At 45.4% G+C, this 19,418-nt stretch overlaps 1 protein-coding gene across 2 annotated transcripts in view; it reads right to left on the bottom strand.

Moving 5' to 3' along the window:
• The window catches only part of ST6GALNAC5 (ST6 N-acetylgalactosaminide alpha-2,6-sialyltransferase 5), a 157,720-nt gene that overhangs the window by 14,728 nt on the left and 123,574 nt on the right, over window positions 1-19,418 (bottom strand). Inside the window, exon 3 of one of the 2 annotated variants that reach the window (XM_069478099.1) lies at window positions 3,434-3,843. The exons of the other annotated variant lie outside the window; for it this stretch is intronic. Within the exon in view, the coding sequence (XP_069334200.1) occupies window positions 3,434-3,843 (410 nt within the window). The remainder of the gene's footprint in view (window positions 1-3,433; window positions 3,844-19,418) is intronic. 2 annotated transcript variants of the gene reach the window in all.

Here is a 19,418-nt window from a genome sequence, read left to right as displayed (position 1 = left end):
CCATGTCCCCTGTGCTTTTAGAGGTATTGGAAACACCAAACCGGGCTTTTCCCAGGGGCAGAAACTCTCCCACAGTTCTGGCTCTCTTGGGTGTGACGTGGTAGAGATCACAAGCCACAGGCTGAAATACAGGAGGATGTGGCTCTCCAGAAAAAGGCTCTGTGGGTAAATGGGGAGAATACAAAGTGGAGGACCAAAGAAACTAAAGTGAAGGTTCTTTAAAGTGCTACTTAAAATTCTCCAGACCTCCTGAATAATAGCCTTTTGGGATCACGTGCTATAGAAATGCAACTTCATTGTGCTGCCTTTCTAAAAAAATCTGAACGCTTTTTCTAACAAAGGAGTATCTACTGTTTTTACACTTAATCAGCTGTAATGAAAGAATATGAAGAGCTGTCATGTGCTTATTAGGGAAAATTATCAGATATTCTTTTATATGATGAAGTAACACACTGAGCTGATAATTCTATAGTGCACACTAAATTACAATTAAAGGCCTTTCTGCTCCACCAGAATCTCATTTATAATCTCTATGGAAATATTCTTCCTGCAGTTATTTCATTTATGCTTCCTTTATCTAATTACTATAATATTGGTTCTGAATCATATTTTCCTAATGTACCCTTATTCAATTATAAAGTTATTTTCAAGTACAGTTACTTTTTAATATCAAAGAATACCACTTGGCCATCTATGTCATTTGTCATGCTTCTTAATTGCAGATTTTTCCTGAGCCATTTTTTCTCTCCATTTTTAAGTAAGGTGAAACTTCTATAAATCATAATCTATTGAATTATCACATTTCTTCAAAATAGCCCAAATGTATTTCCTGATCATGAGATGTGCAGATTAGAGACTCTACACTTTCCTTATCTTCAATACATGCCACTGTTCTGTTGGGTTTCATGAAAAGCATACCTAGAGGAAATACCATTCTGCCCTAAGCGTTTTGTGTTTTAATTTGCAGAAGTAGTTTTGTTCTGACAGGCTGTTTCTGACCTGGTTCTTTTTGCTTGGTGCAGGCTGCAGGTTAAGAATATAGACACATAAGAATACTGAGTCAAAACAATATTAACTTCTTTAAGACAGTTTCCTAAAGGTAAGAGGTACGAGGTTTCTGGAAGTGACAATGTACTTGGGCACCCTACAGATTCATGTGTGATTCCCCTGAGTAGGGGCTGGGTGGTCACTAGGAGAGGGATTTCTGCAGAAAGAAGCCCAGTAGCCAATCCACAAAGTTCTGGCTCCCTTCTTACCAGCTGGGACTACCAGGGAGATGGACATGGTGAGCAAAAGGTTTTCACTGGTCAGAAATCAGTGGATTTAATGAGCAGGACATGCCTTGATGTGAGATTGTTTCCTAAAGATCCCAAGTGGCCAAAGGGTAGGATGACTTGGTCTCTAACTTACCAGCTTAAAATGATTCCTTAAGGAGTCCAGAGCAACGTGTAATTATCCTAAATAGCTAGCACTGCGGCAGCATTTCAGGAAGACTTAAATTTAGCAATCATTAAACTAAAAGGAGAGAAGCGTTTTCTACTGAAGAGATGGTTTCTACTTATTTCAAATTTTCCAACAAGTGAAAAATGAAACTGTAAATAAGTGCCCTCCTTCTTCATCCCTTAAGAAATGCCTTCTTGGTTAAAGAACTTATTCAAATGAGCAGCAGTCTCTCTTATTCATGGGGTTTAAAGGTCAGCCAAGACAGGCTTTGGTGGCAGCTGGTGGTGATGGCCGGGATCCCCAATATGGTCTACTGGCTGGACTACCTCGGGGTCTGCCGGGCCTTCCAGGGGAAGAGGCCACAGCACCAACAGCCAGCCCTTCCTCCCCTTCCTCCGCCAGACCCCTGCTCACTCCTGCCGGGCCAGCCCTCTAGCAGTCACAAGGTGTCTAGGATTTTAAAAGATAGCTCTTCCACACAAAGAATCTGGGGACACTGGACTTTTGGTCTGTCTTTTAGATGCTATTCTCCAATCCTGAGCTGCCTATGCTAGACAATTCAGGAAACAAGGAAATTTAATTGTTAGACCAGTCAGATGATTGATAGTCACTAGCCCCTTTTCACGAGGAAGGTCACTGAGTCTCTGAAAGGTTAGATAACTCGTCCAAGGCCATGCAAGTAGAGCGTGATAGAGTCAGAGTTCCAGCCAGAGCTGTGCATGTGGGCTACCCGTCACTGTTGCCCTCGACACCCAGTTGTCCTCGCTCCCCCTAGGATGGGCCAGCTCCTGACCCTTCATCCCTCGGCTTCGTCTGGTGCCACTCCTCCCACCCAGCCCTCCAGCCTGTAGCCAGGGGGGCTCTTCTCCAGCCCACTGCCTGTTCTCTCACACCACACTCCTCGGACCCATGGGGGGGTTCTCCCTCCCCCTCCCTGGTCCTGCCCTCTTGGCTAAAGTCTTCTTGGCCGGGGACTCAGCTTAAATACATCTCTTTGAGAAAGCCTTTCCCTCATCTCCTAGACCGGACATTTTCAACCTATAGTGAAAAATACATTTTACATCATAATTGAAAATATATACATATGTGGTTTTCATTTTATTTTTTTAAAGTGTGTAATTCAATGGTATTTAGCTTATATTCACAGGATTGTGCAACCATCACCATTAATTCCGGAATATTTTCATCACCTCAAAAAGAAACCTATATTTATCAATCAATCAAGCTGAAATAGAAGTTTCACAAAACAATACCTTGCCTAACTCACTATGTGAGGTGAATGCTGATATTGTCTGTTCTGGTCTATGCTGTTCCATTTGATTCTATTCTTCCCGTTACATTAGAGAAAATCTTTCAGTGCCTCACTGCGTTGATCTCACATCTCATTATTGAGTTGCAAGTAACAGTTTGGAAGGGACTGCCCTAGACCATGGCATGCCTCCCTGCCCTGCGTGTTACAGACCATTTTCTTCCCTTCACGTGACCCCTGGCACACTGGCCGCTTCCTGGCAAATGTCTAGGACTTGATTTGACTGTGTCCCCAATGCCAGGTGCAGGCTGAGCAAGTAATAGGTACTCAGTCAATATTGGTTGACTGAATAAATGTTTGCCTTGGAATGGGAAGAAACCCACACACTTCTTTTTGGTTAGTGTGCACACAAGTAACATGAAATGCAATAAAGCTATTATATTTCACCTCTAACCCCTGTAAGCCAGCAGCTGCGTAGCCTCTTCCTCAAAAAATAGGGATTTGGCCTTGAAGTATCCATGTAATTATATTAGTGCTCCCTTTCACTTTGCCTCATAAACTCAGCCTGAGCAGCCCAGTCACCAGGAGGATCCCATGGGTGGGCTCTGTCAATGCCATGAGTAGTGGGGCCTGCAACAAAAACCTTCAGCAAAAGCTCTGCGTTAGGTGAATCAGCCAACGGCGACATAGCCTCACCCTCCCCTGCAGTCTCCGCCACCCACCTACCCTGTGCCCGTGTACCTGTCTTTGCCAGTCTCCTGCTTGAAGAGCTCATCGAACTGCAGCATCTTGTGGCGTGTGATCATGAAGGCCTTCAGCCGGGGCAGCACCTGGCTCAGGAGCTGCAGGTTGTTATAGACCTGGCCCTTGCCATCCCGCCGCATGTAGCTGCTGGGGCCCCAGAAGATGAACACGGTGCCCTGGCTCACATTGAGCAGGTCATGGCGGTTGCGCAGGATCCTCTGGATGCTGGAATGTGCGATGACCCTCAGGCTGGTGCGATTGCCCACGTCGCGCCCGTAGCCGCGCGTGGGGGCGTCATTCATGCGGATGACACACTCCGTCTGGTCAATCTGGGGGCCTTGCTGGCTGCGCAGCAGATGCCCTGAGCTGGTCACCAGAGCGCAGTCCCCGCAGTGCATTTTCAGGGGCTGGAAGGCAGGGGGAGAGGGACACTGTCAGGGGCAAAGGTCTCAACCCTCCCTTGGCACCAGCAGGTCACTCCCCTGCCTCCCGAGAAGGGCGCCCATTCCCCTCTCCTCCCTCTCACACCAGAGTATATATCCCTTCTGCTGTAGCTCCACGGGCACTTACATTCTCTTCTAAATTGGTGACAAGGACATCGGACAAGAGGAAAAGAGAGCTAGCACTGACCTGTCAAACAATGGGCTAAGAGCTATACTGATAGTAAATAACCAGATTGACACATCAACCAGTAAGGCTGCCGTCACCGTCATTTTCCAGATGAGGATACTCAGGCTTAGAGACATTAAGCAATTTGCCCAAGGATGCATAACTGATAATAAAGTCATGTTTTCAAAACTATTTTTTTACATTCAAAATTACTCTCAAGTTGAATCAAAGACTATACTGTAAATTGCTGTGACACTAGTTTTGATGGTCTTAACTCACCTTATTGAAAGTTAAGCACTTATTAATATTAATACTATTAATTCTTGGATGCTGTGCAAATATGTTTATCTTAAATAAACATCATCTACGAATCACGTGGGAAATGACATGCAGATTGTAATCTCTCCGAGGCTATAATTTTGCAATGACAATTACAATTGTTCACCTCATTTTAAGGGGAGTGGAAGAGAAACTGAGTTAGTTCATCTTCATAGGAGTAAAGAAAGCCCCAAGCTCAGAGCCACAGACCTCATCCAGGAATTGCAGAGCCTCCGTCCTTCTCTCATCTGCAGTGAACACATGCCCTGGGGGTGTCCTGGCCACATCGTGTCCACCAGGGACAACTGAATGGCAGTGCTCCAGTTGAACGTCCTGAACCAATGATTTGCTTTCTGAACACCTACATTCCAACAAATTAAACATTCCCATGTTCATGTTTAATGAGAAATATCTCTAGTTGCTGTTTGAAGATAATATAATTAGGGCCTGAGGCCAAGGCCAGCAAGTGCACAAGAAAATGACAGTGAAGATGTTCTGAAGGAATGTTGCATTGTTAGATTTTCCCCAGAGCCTCCGCCCTTTTTCTCTGTTAACTTTGAACAGGACACACTAGCTCCCTGCACAGCCTCAGGAAATCGGATCCAATTGAGTACTGCATATATTCAGTCTTATAGTTACTGTGGAAATTTCCTGAGACATGACTCTGTCTTCAGAACTAGGGAGCTACTCTGGCTTCCCTCATGGGATGGGGCCCAAGAGCTCTGGGGTATGACAGGATGGGTCCAGCCTTGTTTCCACCTGTGGGACCTTGACAAGTCACTAACCTCCACAAGTCTCAGTTTTCCCATCTCTCACTGAGGATGACACCCCATTCTACCTTGGTAGAATGAAAAAAAAAAAAAAAAAAACTAAGATACACAGAGTATTAGATTAAGCCATTTGAAATTGCCAACATTTGACCTGCAAAAATAGCAACTGCATGTTTCATTCTACCAAGGTAGAATGAAAAAAAAAAAAAAAAAACTAAGATACACAGAGTATTAGATTAAGCCATTTGAAATTGCCAACATTTGACCTGCAAAAATAGCAACTGCATGTGGTTGAACCTAGTCCTTAGCATAGGACCTGTCACAGTGATCATTCAATAAATGGTAGGTGTTGTCAGGATTATCGGCCGGCTTGGAGCATATTGTAAATACTCACCAACTCAGTGCTAAATGCTTTGAGTTTATAACTGACACAAGGGCTTGTGAAATGGAGACTCTACCATTGCAAATTCTCATCATTCCTTCAACACTGAATCACTCTGAGGCAACAGGCACTGTTCTAGGCAGTCAGAATGCAAAAATGAAGAAAACAAAACCCTTCAAAGCTTACACTTTAGTGACAGACTGTGGGTCAGTAAAAGAGTGCAATAATGTTGCACAGTGTGAGGAAGGGGGTCTGCGAAAGTCTGAGTAAGGGGGGCTGTTTGGAGCACAGCAAGTCTGGGGGACCAAGGAAAGAGTGGCCAATTAACTGGTATTTACTGAGTGCTCTCTATGTGCCAGGCACTGTTCTGAGCTTTTTATGTAATTGCATTAATCCTTCAAATAATGCTATAAGATGCTATATTATCATCCCCATTTTACAAATGAGAATATTGAAGGATAAAAAAGTGAAGTGAGATGCAATTTGCTCAAGATCATACTGTTAGGAGGTGGTGGTGCTGGAATTTGAACCCAGGAAATCTGATTGCAAAGTCAATGGGATTAACCAGTGTATCATGGTAGTGCAGTAGAGTGTCATGGAATGTTTGCTTAACTTATTGCCTTCATCCTTTCCTCCCTCCCAGAAACTAAGTGATGCTATTTTTTAATCAGTAGTATTGTTACCACTCTGAAGGCACTGGACTGGATGGATGAAATGAAGTGACAAGTGTCTTCTATCCAATACATCCATTCTTCAGAGGATCATTCACAGCAGACTCATCCAACTAGAATATGGAGTCCATGATGGTGAAAAGTGACTAAGACCAAATCTTCCTCTTGAGGATCAGCCATATTCCAGATGTCTAGAAAGTAGCCTTATTCCCATGAGGAAACTACTGGAACCTGGAGTAAAGAGCCCATCTGAATTCCCTGGGTGAACTGCTGAAGGGAAGGGCAATTTCAGTGGCCAAAGAATGGAAGAAATACTTAACTTTTCTTTCCCTTGTTTTACCCACACATCCCATATGTAAATGATGAAGAGGGAGCGTTCAGCAATGACCTACTCAGTGACAGATTTCCTATTATGTACCAGGCATTGAACTTCGTGCTGGGGTGCCCTCCCAGACAAATAATCACAGGGATGTGTGGGTTACGTGCTATAATACAATTAGGCACACGGGGCCGTGGGACCAACGATGAGGGCACATTTGAGCCCATCTATCCAGAAGAGCCAGACGTGTGGGAGGACAACCAGGAAAGGATTATGCAATGGAAACCAACAGAGGAGACTATTTTGAAAAGGAAGGAGTAGTCAAGGGTGCCACATGACAAGTAAAACTAGACTTGGGAAGTGTTCTTTGGATTTGATGACTTCGGCCAAAATAGTCTCAGCTGAACAGAGGTGACAGAGTTTGCTTGTGGCTGAAAGTGAGGAAGGAGAGGCTGAAGAGGGACTGCAAAGGGTTGATGGAAGGTCAACGGTGAATTAGGGCGGATGCACAGGACTGATGGACACTGACGGGGACTGACCCACCTGGGTTGCCAGGGGCTGTCTGGGTTTTACCACTCAACGTCCTGCATCCTAGGAAACCTCTCAGTCCCAGGCAAAACAGGATGGTTGGTCACCTTATTGCCACTCATGGAGAAGCCCAGTAAAAACATTCCTCTGGAGACAAGGGGCATCTGCACGCACATGTTACTCCGTGAGGAAGATCAGGAGGCCCAGGGCCTAGAGCTCCCTTTGTCACAAATGTACTTAATGCTCTCCCCCACTTAAAACAAAGACAGGATCAATTAGATACTTGTGGCCAGATGACATTGATTTGCTCATTCATTCTAAAGACCTTTCCTGAGCACTTAACACACTTCTGAGGTTCTGTGTAACTCGTACATTTGCTTAATAAGGTTGCTTTGTAAGTTCCTCCCAGCGGACCCCAAGGCCATGGGAACCTGCTTTTTCTCATCAGACTCACTTAGAATTATCCGAAATTTTCCAGTTTGATCTATAATTTTATTATACTCCTTATGACTGGGGAAAACATTCTAAAGAAAGGTCCCAGCAGCATCTTTTCCTCATAATTAATTATTCTGCTTTGATTCCCAGAGCAGAGGCTGGTTGGCAGGTAAAACACACATCACCTTAGGGACATTCCGAGGAGCTCTCTGTCTCCTTTGCCCACAGAAGGCCCGCTGAAGACTCCTTTGGGAAAGGCCAAGGCTCCTGGCCATGCCATACTGACCCTCTGTGATTACTGGACACCAAAACACGCCAGGGCCGACCCCGCCCCTCACGGTTCCTGCCCACCTGCCTGCGCCCTGTGCCATCCGTCACCTCGGCACTGACACCCACTCTGCGAGTTGTGCAGATGCACCAAACAAGGGAAAAAAGATCCGAAGTCTGAATTATGCCTTAAGTGCCTTTTGGTAAGTGTTGCCAATAAAATGACAATAGCTGTTCTAAACATAATGTTACATTTCCAGCAGCTGAGAAGAGCATGTACCAAAGGCTAAAGCACTTCCAAAGGACGAAATGAAGTCTGTTTACTACTCAGAGGGCCTGATGATGGTTTGGAAGGCAGAGCGACAAAAAATTGTACAGGCGCGTGACCCCATTTCTCAGGATGTTGCAGGCCCCTGGGAGAGCCATGGTCCTCCACCCCTCAGCTCCGTTATGATCCTTAGCTGCTTAATGATCTGGGTGAAAATATTCGTGCCTTGCCGAGGTAAGATTCCTGATGCAGTATTTACGTATTCTTGGTCGATGAGTCACCAAGCAGAGGGTGGGCAGGTGAACCTCCCACCTGTGTGGGCGCAGAAGCACCACCCAGGACACAGGAGGGGGGGTGGCTCCAGGGGACTCACCGCCTAGCAAGGCCTCCTTTCTGGCTTCTTCCTCATGGTGTTCTGCCTCCCAGATTCTTTGGGACATTTCCCTCAAAGCCCTATTTGGTGAGGTGCTCCATGCATTAGTAGGAAGCACAGACATCCATATTGTAATAGTTCACTCCAGTCTTGGTGATCTCTTTCATCCTGACCCATAAAAGCCATTTAATTCACACTGAATAGACGGACACATAGAAATAGCTATAACGTGATGCCCTAACCAACAATTTGCCTAGGAACCCCGCCTGCGGCACGGACGCCACAGGGAGAAGAGGGGTGGGCTGTGGAAACCCCTGTCCGCAGAGAAGGAGGCTGCGGCCATTTGCCTGTGAGCAGCTCTCAGCCCCGGGAGCCCTGGTGGCCAGAGCCCAGGGCCCTGCCTGGAATTAATGGCTGGCTGGGAAAATGGCCCGGGACACAGTAAGGGCCATTAAGCCCAGCCAGTTATTAATCCCCAGTAAGAGCTTGATGCCAAGGTCATTAGAGCTGTTGTGAGGTGACAAATGTCCTGGCAAGTCCACAGCACATAGAGGAGTTACCCGTTCTCCAGGCCGTGGTGCTCAGAGCCGCAGGCTCGGCCCCCAGGAGTGGTGCGGGCAGGACAGGAGCCTGGAGGAGGCAGGTGGGCCCCCCAGAGGGACACACACGCACACACACACACACACACACACGCACACACACACACACACACGGCCATGCGCACACACTCGGAGCTTACGCTTTTATTTTTGCTGTCTCTTTTGCTCTTCGGTAATTTGTAAGCATTTGTCACCATCCCAGAACCTAGGGCAGTGTCTGCACCTTAGAGGAGGGCTCATGAATATTTTAGGATGTTTTAGAATGTGTAAATGAGTTTCTCCTCCCTCCACCCCTCCCCTCTCAACCAGCCCCCCCCCCCAAAAAAACAACAGCAACAACAACAATAAAACCAACAAGAAAAAAACAAACAAACTCAAAATCAGGGGATAGGGAAGCACGACAACTTTCTTTCATCACGACCAGCTCCTTTGGACTGCGGCTGCAGGCGCCATCCCTGCTTGGGGAAATGTGCTCAGGGAATCAAGGTCTGATTTCTGTCACAGCCCGAAGAGCAAAAGCAGGAGAAATTCTCCTTGTGACCCAGCTGACGCCTCCGGAGCCTTCCTTAAGAGAATAGAACAGGCCAAGTCAAATTAAACTTGACACCTAAAACACTCAGTGATGTCCTTGCAAACATTCGCAGCATGGCAATATCAGGCTTCAGTTTTTAAAATTCTGATTTATTTGGCAGAGGGAAAGGTACCTCAGAGCATAATGTCCATTAGCTCAGTAATGAGACTGGTCTTGCTCTGGGAGCTGCCTGTTGGTCTGGAGCAAACATAAGATATATTAAACGGCTTCAGGTGTTTCGAGAATCTCTGCACTTTCCAATCTGATGTTTTCCTGTAATTACTGTGCTTTTATTAGCTGTCAATCTCAGTTCAGGCTGACACTGGGTATAAACCATGCTGATTATTTAATGTAATTCACTAGAAAAATGTTACTCTTCCAAGCTGCTCTTTTCTCTTTTATTCAATGACAAGCCCACCCACCAGCGTTCCTTGCTAAGGAGTCTTCCTCTCCCCACCCAAGCCACCTTATCTGATTTCCATCTGCAGGCTGGCTCAGGATGCAAGAGCTCGCTGGGCAGGAGGCAATACTGAGCAGTGTTTAAAATACCATTTTTGGAGTCACTGGCTTTGAACTTGCTTCTTCCAGTCATTAGGTGGGTAATTCTGGACAAAGCTGACTAGCTTTTCTGAGCCCCATTTTTTCATCTGTAACATGAATATAGTAAAGCTGATCTCAAAGGGAAGGTCAGCCGTCTCCACGCATAGTGCACCTTCCACCCAGATGCTCAAGCCCTCCCTGTCTCTGCCCCTTAGCAATGCATATGACCCTATTGAGTCTATCCACCGACCTATGCTCCAAATCCTACCACTTCACCATCCCTGCTGCCGCCGCCACCTTTATCTAAGCCACCATTGTCTGGCCGTAGCTCCTGCAGCACTTAGTTCTTAACTTTGCTTCCCTCATTCCCTCCTTCCTTCCGCTATATGCCTGTCTCTATGAAGCTCCCGGGGTCACCTTTAATATGTAAATCAGATCATGTCACTCACCTGCTTAAATCTTCCCATTTGCTTCCTCCTGCACTGGGAATAAGAAACTAAACTTTAAATCAAGCTCTGTACCATGGCCCCGAGATCTGCAGTTTCCCCCTTGTCTGTCATTTCGGCATCCTGCTGTACAGCCCTCTCCCGTGATTACACTGCCGTTTCTCCTCTGCTTGCTGTCTGCAGCTCTATGGCAGCTGTTCCTCCCAGCCAAGCCACTCTTCTCCTGATCTCTGCATGCCACCTCCTTCCCATCCGTCTCCTGCTACTTCAAACCACCTCCCCAGGGAGGCCTGCCCTGACCACTCCATCTAACCCAGCCCCCTTCCCCGTCTCCCGTCACTCTCTCCCATGACCCAGGTTTTGGGTTAAATTCAGTATCACTACCTAAAATCATCTTAAAATAATCTTTGTATGTCTACATGTTTAAGCTTCCCCAAAGACGGGGCTTTGTCTTATTCACACTGTATCTTCAGCACCAAGAACAGTGCCTAGCACAGAGAAGGTGTTCAACAAACTGGATTTTTGAACGAATAATTGACTGATAAGGCGTGTAAAGCACTTACCACAGTGTCTGGCACATAAAGATGTGAAATAGATGTGCTTAGTGTATTTAAGTATCCCCATTCTGCCAGTAACCGGTTCCTGATATTTTCTCACTGGGTAACTAGGTTGATCATTTTCTGACGCAAGGTATTTGGAATCCATGTATATGTCATAACCACTGAATGACCTTCAGAGGGAGGACCAGGTAGTACCATTAGTTTTTTTTTTTCATTGCTTTCTATTTTTTAAATGTCTTTTTGACAACTTTATTGAGATCAATTTTCAAACCACAAAATCCACCCCATTTTAAACATAAATTAAATAAAATTTTATTATATTTACTGAGTTGGGCAACCATCACTAAGATTTAATTTTAGAACATTTCCATCATCCTAAAAAGAAACCTCATGTCCATTTGTAATCACTCTCCACTCCATGCCCAGCCCTAGGCAACCACTAATCTGTTTTTTATCTTTTCTGGACATTTCACATGAACGGAATCATACAATATATAGTCTTTTGTATCTGGCTTCTTTCATTTAGCATAACCATTTTGAGGCCAATCCATCTTATAGCACGTGTCAGTACCTTGTTCCTTTTTATCCATACCCACTGTATGGATATACCACATTTTGTTTATCCATTCATCATTTGATAGACATTTGGGTTGTCTCCATTTTTTGGTTATTAAGAATAATAGTAGTATGAAACTTCACATACAAAGCTTTATGTGAACATATGTTTTCACTGAGTTTTTAGTAGATGCCTAGGAGTGGAATTGCTGGGTCATGTGACAATTTTGTTTAACATCGTGAAAAATTGTCACTGCTTTCTAAAGTGGCTATACCATTTTACATTCTCACCCTCAATGTTCCAATTTCTCTACATCCTTGTCATCACTTAGTATTGTCTCTTTTGGTTATTCTAATGGGTGAGAGGAAGTATCTCATTGTGCTTTTGATTTACATTTTCCAGGTGACTAAAGATGTTGAGCATCTTTTCATGGGCTTATTTATGCCCTTATTTTCAGGTTTCTAATTCTATCTCCTGTGCCCCACGTTCCAGCCCAGATAAATGCCACTGGGGCCAGTGGTTCTGTCTAACTCAGAGTCGACATTCAGCTGACTTGTGGCGGAGCCTTGTGTGTGTAGGACCCACGAGCCACGAGGGATAGATGGTCCCCGAACACAACATGGAGAGAAAGAGGGGCCATTTAATCAGCACACTTAAGTCTGGAGAGGTAAATCCACAGTGGAAAATAAGGTCAGCAGTAGCTGGCACATATTTTTATAGTGAAACCAAATTTTCTCACTAAGGTTAGAAAATTCACTTCACCTAGTCATTTACACTAAAATGAGTTTCATAGAATCGTGGAATAATGTCTCTGGCAGAAATCTCAGAGCTGATCTAGGCCAGTAATTCTCACGGTGTGCTTCCCAGACCGGCAGCACCAACAAAGTCCAGGAACTTGCTAGAAATGCGAATACCGAGGCACCGTCCTAGCCCTGCTGAACAGATACTCTGGGATGGAGCCCAGAAATCTGATTTCAACAAGCCCTGCAGGGGATTTTGATGCATCTTCAAAGTTGAGAACCACTGAGCTAGGCCAGTCTCCTCATTTTTCAGAAGAAGAAGTTGAAGCCTGGAGGGGGTTAAGGGAGCTGTTCAAGGTCACACACTGAAGGCAACACCCTGGATGAACCCCAGGTCTCCTCACTTCTAAAAAAAGTCCAAGAAAATCCACCTATGTCCATAGACTGTCCAAAATCACTGAAGACTCACTGAAAAGGAATCATGAATTAATAGTACACTTTAGATGCAACCTAAAAGTAGAAGTGGTTTTGTGGAAAAGGAGTAAGAAGGCGCATCCCGGATCTGACACGCCGCCCTCACTGGGCAGGGCTGCCCGCCCCCCGCCACCTGCCCGCCTATGTGGAATGAGAGCTGGGAATAGCTGTGCAGCAGCCCAAAGCCCTGCAGCGAGGATGCTGCCTGGCATGTTGAAGCCCTAAACCCCAGTACCTGGTGAAGGTGACCTTACTTGGAGACAGGGCTCTTGAAGATGTAATTAGGATGAGGTCATGCTGGATCAGGGCAGGCTCTCAGCACCGTCACTGGCCAAGTTACAAGGAGAGACACAGCAACACAGACACACAGGGTGAACACCACGTGAAGGTGGAGGCAGTGATCGGAGTGATGCATCTTCTAGCCGAGGAACACCGAGGACTCACTGGCAGCCACCAGAAGCCGCAAGATGCAAGGGAGGATTCTTCCCCAGAGCTTTGGGAGGGAGCGGGGCCCTGCCAACCTTGATTTCAGTCTCCTGCCTCCAGAGCTGTGAGAGAATACATTTCTGTCGTTTTCAGACAGCCAGTTGGAGGTAATTTGTTCTGGCAGCCTTAGGAAACTAATGCTTTGCCACCAACAATGTCGCTACCCTCTGCCTAGCACCCTCCTACCAGCGCCCCCACCTGCCATTCTCCTCTCTTCTCTTGCAGCTTTCACCCTTTCTCCTTCTCTGCATGGCTGCCAGAGTGGTTTCAAAGCATGACACACCACGCTCCTCCCTTGCTGGAAGAATACACCCCGAATTCTTACCTGGTCTGCCTCCCAGCCCTCACCTCACTTCACTGCCCCCTACTCTCCATTCTCCAGCCCCACACACCTCCCGCTCCTTTCTGTTCTTGGAAACAGTAGCCGTTCCTTCTCTGGCCTCTGGCCTTTTCTCCTCACCCTCCTCGTTATTCACATATTTGGCTCCTTCTCATCTCTCAGGTCTCAGCTTAAAAGTCACCTCCTCCAGGAAGCCCTTCTTGACTGCCTCCCCCACTTTATTCTGTCACAAAGATATTAACCACTCATAACACTGACCAAGTGTTCAACCAATGTGCCAGGCACCCTTCTGAGCGCAACCCATGTGTTATCTAACCTAATCCTGAAAGCAGCCCTGAGAGGCAAATTCTACCATTCTCCCTCTCTTTTTTATTTAAGAGATGAGGAAGTTGAGGCAAAAATAATTGTCTGTCATGATCCTGTTTATTTCCTTCATGGTACTTATCAGGGTCTTTAATGATTTACATTTTTTATTTATTCATTATCTGTTCCCCGCCATTAAAACGTGGGTGCCATGTGGCAGGGATTGAGCACGGTGCGTGGCATACAGCAGGTGCTCAAGAGATAGTTTGAGGACCCTCTTACGCCTCCCTGCCTTGCTTCCTCGGCAAGAAGTAGCTGATGTTCCTCCGTCCAGGGGGGGCGTGGATGAATCATCAGTGGGACAAGCCATTTTTAGAGCCTTCTCTTCTCTGGCACGCCAGGACCCTGGTGGATGGTTGGCACGGGCTCACCTCGCGCCTTCAGCTCACTCCCTGATGTGATTTCCTTCAAAGGTCACTCGTATGCAGTTACTTCCCCTAGGAGGAGATCGGACATAAAGGCCCCCTGTGTTCATTGAAACAAACAAAAAGCTGCATTTTCATTAGAATCAGGTGATATTTAATGCAGCCGGATAAGTCTGATTCCACAAAACTGGCTTCTTTGGCCTCTGCTGTTTGAAAGGGCCCTAAGATAAACACAGAACGGCCCCAATCTGTGAAAACAACTGAGAACTCATGGTCAAAGGCAAGAGAATTATGAGAACTTGGAGTTGCAAACATAGCTGACTTATATGGGGGAAAGCTGAGGTTTCAGTTGACAGAGAAATAAATCTAATTAAACAGAACAATACACTTACAGTGTTAAAGTGGAAGGGGTACTGCTTTGAACGTCAGACTTGGGTTCAAATCTCAGTTCAGTCATTTATTGGGAGATACTTCCCTATTCTTGGCCTCAGTTTTTTCATCTGTAAATGGCCATGGTAGATAGTCAGTAAGCAGTAGCTATTAGTGTTATTAAGGCTAAACTCTTAAAAGGAGTCCTGAATAACCCGGCATACACTCTCCCCTCACGTCCAGCCGGTCACTGACCCTGCTGACCCAACCTCCTGTGTGTCTATTGAATTTATTCATTTCTGTCCACCTGCACATTGCTTCTCCCGACCCTGCCACCATCGTCACCTGATCACTGCCACGCCTCATCGCCAGTGCTCCCACATCCACTTCCGTCCATTCTCCACACCAGCCAGAGTGGTCTTTCGAAAATGCACATCTAATTAGGACCTCCCTCTGCTTCCTATCTCCAAATGGCGTCCTGCTGCACTGAGAAAGAGGTCCTTCCAGTGGCTTACCAGGCCCTGGCACCTTGACAAGTCCCTCTGTACCTCCTACCCTGTCGTGCCTCCTCCATACTCGTCACACTGGCTGTTGGACCTTGTGAGCTCCAAGTGGCACCATTCATACGGTTTTGCCTTGGGGCACTTGCACATGCTTCCCCTGGAACCTGAATCTGCTCAGCTGTAAGCCAGAACAACAATGCCTACCTTGCAGAGTTATTCTGTGAGCTGAGACAATAAAAACATTTGAAGTTACCCTCCCTTCCTCCTCCGCCATCTACGACTTCTGCAGCTCCTTGAATCCGGTTCCAAGCATCACCTCCTCAGGGTGCCTTCCCTAAACTACAAGACTAGCTTGGTACCCTACTTATCCTTTTGTAATTCTCATCATATTGGCAATCACTGATTCAGTGCCTCTCTTCCCCACAAAATTGCAATGTTCTTAAGAACTGGGCTTGTGTCTTGGTGGGGTTTAGATCACCCCAATATCACCGGGACATAATACACAGTAGGCAGTCACTAAATATTTGCTGTACAAGTAACAAAATTAGTTGACGAGTGTTAGGGGACCATTCCAGAGTCATAGCCTCTACCAGGGTTTCTGTTTGGGTTTCCATTTCCATTTTACATGCCTGAGCATAGAGCAAGAGACAAATCTATCCAAAGTCAAATATTTAATTTGGGGCAAATACTCCTTTTTCTCATAAAAGACTGAGCAGTTCAAAGTAAACCAATTACACTGTAACCTGACTTCTATTCATTTTATTATCTAAGCATAAGGGAGTTTCCAGAATGAGTCATCATTTGAGGTTCTGGATACCGACTACCGCCAAGTAGCAAATAACCAGATTGTGTCAGTGTTAACACTTCGGTTCTGAAGCTGATGGTTTGTTTATTGAACTGCCTACTTTAGGGACTCTGAGAACGGAAGAGTCGTCATCAGCAGCCTGGATAACAACTCAGCGCCCCAGCTGGAAGCACATGAGTAAACAAAATCATAATTTTTCACTTTGCCAAGTTCGGTAGACACCATCTTGATGAGCTACCGGCGAGGCAGCCATTACTTAAATAAATAAAACATGAGGTTAGAAACAGGATCATCGACACAGGCACGGTCTACTCATTTGCTGACCACTGATGGACACTGGCCGTAACGGACACGCCAAGGAGGCCCTCTGCCACCTGCTTTAATCTTGCTAAACATGATGCATTCTCCGGGCCACAGAATGGCTTACTCCATATTAGTGAAAAATCACATTTCCTTCTTTTCCCTTTTCATTTGCACAACGCATAGTTATTAAGCACCTACTGTTTATGTAATGGAACGCCTAAGGCAGTCTGCCAAGTACACAACTACTTTCACGCCTCTGACTACGCACTCATAGGGGCTATAAAATACAAGGATGCAGATTCCTGGCAAGAAGACACAGAGGCCTCCCAACTCCTTCGAGAAGCCTGAGAGTGAATAAAGTAGGTAGGACTGACAGCTTCAGAGAGTTTCAAGGTTTAGAAAAGTTCTTATTTTTGAGAAACAGAGAAGAGTTTTACCCATGCTTTTCCTTTTCCTGATACTTCTCTTTTGGCTTCACCCATTTAGGTTAAATCTTTCTTTAGATTCTGCTCATGCATGTTACGTTAGTGTAGCCATAGCTTCGGGGAGATTTTTGGGAGCCTGTGCCCTCCATGGAGATGTCTGGCATATTTTCCTTCTTGCTCTGTCCATACCTGGCTTCCAACCCCCTGGAGTCCTGTGTACTATTTCCATTTCCACTGATGATGCTGAAAAAGCCCAGGTCCCATAATTGCCAAAATAATAATAACCACTAACTTTTACAGAGAAACTTTTCTTATGATTGTTATCATCACAGCCAATCCTAGTGTAAACCTGTAAGATCCGTGCTACCACCTTGGTCTATATTGAGGAAACGGGCTCAGAGACTCCATCACTCAAGGTCGCAGAGTTTCTGAGGCACAGCTTGTGCTGGCGCCTAGGCCAGGGCCACTCCCAAGCTCAGGCAAGCTCTTTCCATCATAGCATGCAAAACAAAAGGGGTAGAAGGACTCAAAAGAGAAGAGGATTGAGAGTCTTAAAAGAAAATCTACAGAAGTAAGTTAGTAGATAACAAAGATGGCAGGAGAAATTGGAAAGCATTGAGAAACGTAGACCTTAGAGGCATGGAGAAGACACAGTGACTGCAAAAATTCTGAGGGACCAGAGAGGCTAAAGGGGAAACCTACTAGAATAGTCTGGAATTCAGGAGGCATTCAGTGTGGGAGCAAACATTTACACACCACTCAAAAGCCATTGGCATATAACACATTGCATTACAATAAGTGACATTCATGATAGTGATCCTAAGTCATCAAGAAAAGCTTAAATTAAGTTTTGTTCACTTAGGTAGGAAAGTATAAAATCAATTTGGAACCTTCAAAAATAATTTAGACAAATAAGATTTGGTGCTAAAAGGGACTGTGCTTATGTTATTTTAAGCCTCATTTGCTCGTAAAACTCATTTCCCAACCATGCTTCAGAATGAGGTGTTAGACTTGTTTGAAAAGTTATTGCTGAAGGGTAAATAAGCTTTTCTTTCCTCACTCAGGTACAGTGGTGATAACTAACTTTCTACCAAAATTCATGCTTCCTTTCCACAGTGCAGAGTCAGAGACAGACGTGGCTGCCCAGTCAGGGACACTTCTGGCCCCCACGCCTCTAGGCAGAGCCATGTGCACCCCAATGGAGCTGGAGCAGAGGTAACTGGAAGATTTAAGAAGCAGGTGTCTTATTCACTTCTTTCACCTTCTGATGCCTTGATATACATGTGTGGCACCGTGAACTTGGAAGCCACGCATCGAAGGTGACAGAGCCAAAGAACAGGAGGAGACCAAGTCCCAGTATCACTGCTTGGATGAGAGATATTAGGAACACCCATTTTTTTGACCATATGAACAAGAAACAAACGGTCATTTTTGAGCTATTATGCATTTTTGGGTATCTCTTTGTGACAGGAGGCAGTATAACTATAATTATTATATCAGACAGCCAGGGAACTTTCTCTTTTTTCCACTCATTGTACTAAGTGGCTATAGTGCAGGGACCATGTTTTCTTTCTGAAAGACAGCTCTAATCACATCACTCCAGCTCAATGATCTTCTGTAACCCCCATTACCTACAGAGGGAAATCTACATTTCTAAAAGTGACCCTTCATAGCTTATTTTTTACTAATCTATTCCAAGATTTCAAAACACCCTCAAACTGGACCACTACTCGCTTATCCAAATGTGCCCCATCCTTGCCTTTGCCCACAGAATAATCTCCATCTGGAATGTGCATCCGGCTCTCCTGGCTCCAGCCCCCACAAGCCGACCCACCGTTTCAGGTCCTATGTAAATGTCGTTTGCTCAGCAGAGTCCTTGATAATGATTGCTTGGGTTCAATTCTCAGCACTTACCAACTATTGACCTTGGGGAAATTTCCTTAGTTTCCTCATCTATAACGTAATGTAATGATAGACCCCCCCTCACAGCCCTGAGAGGGTTCACGAGCTAATTCATAGAGGAGTTTCCACCCGATCCTCTGCCACTGGCGTACTCTACTCCATGCTGCAGTTATTTCTTCCCTAATCTCAGCCATTCATGTGTCACCTCCTTGGGAGGCAGAGTAACTTTTTTCTTTGTGTAACACATTGTCCCATAAAGTGTCTTAAATGTAGAAGATGCCCAATAAATGTTGATGGAATGAACAACGATATGAATTTCTGAAGCTGCAGGAGGTGGGTTTCATCCTTCCGTTCACTCCTGCTTTTCTCAGAGGACTATGTTTTCTTTTAGTCTGAATTCTTTTTTTTTTTTTTCAGTTTAGAACCCTCCTTTTATTTATTTTTTTATTTTTTTAAATTTCAGCTTATTATGGGGGGTACAAAAGTTCAGGTTACATACGTTGCCCATGTACCGCCCATCCCCCCAAGTCAGAGCTCCAGGCGTGTCCATTCCCCAGACAGTGCGCGTTGCACTCATCATGTAGGCATACACCCATCCCCTCCCCCCACCCCCCACCTCAGTCTGATATCCGATTGGTATCATTCCCAGATGTGAATTTAGGTGATGATCAGGGAAACCAATTTTCTGGTGAGTA

Source organism: Eulemur rufifrons, chromosome 8 (assembly GCF_041146395.1).
Source record: "Eulemur rufifrons isolate Redbay chromosome 8, OSU_ERuf_1, whole genome shotgun sequence".
NCBI classification, from domain to species: Eukaryota; Metazoa; Chordata; class Mammalia; order Primates; family Lemuridae; genus Eulemur; species Eulemur rufifrons.
This window is presented reverse-complemented; position numbering and strand designations above follow the sequence as displayed.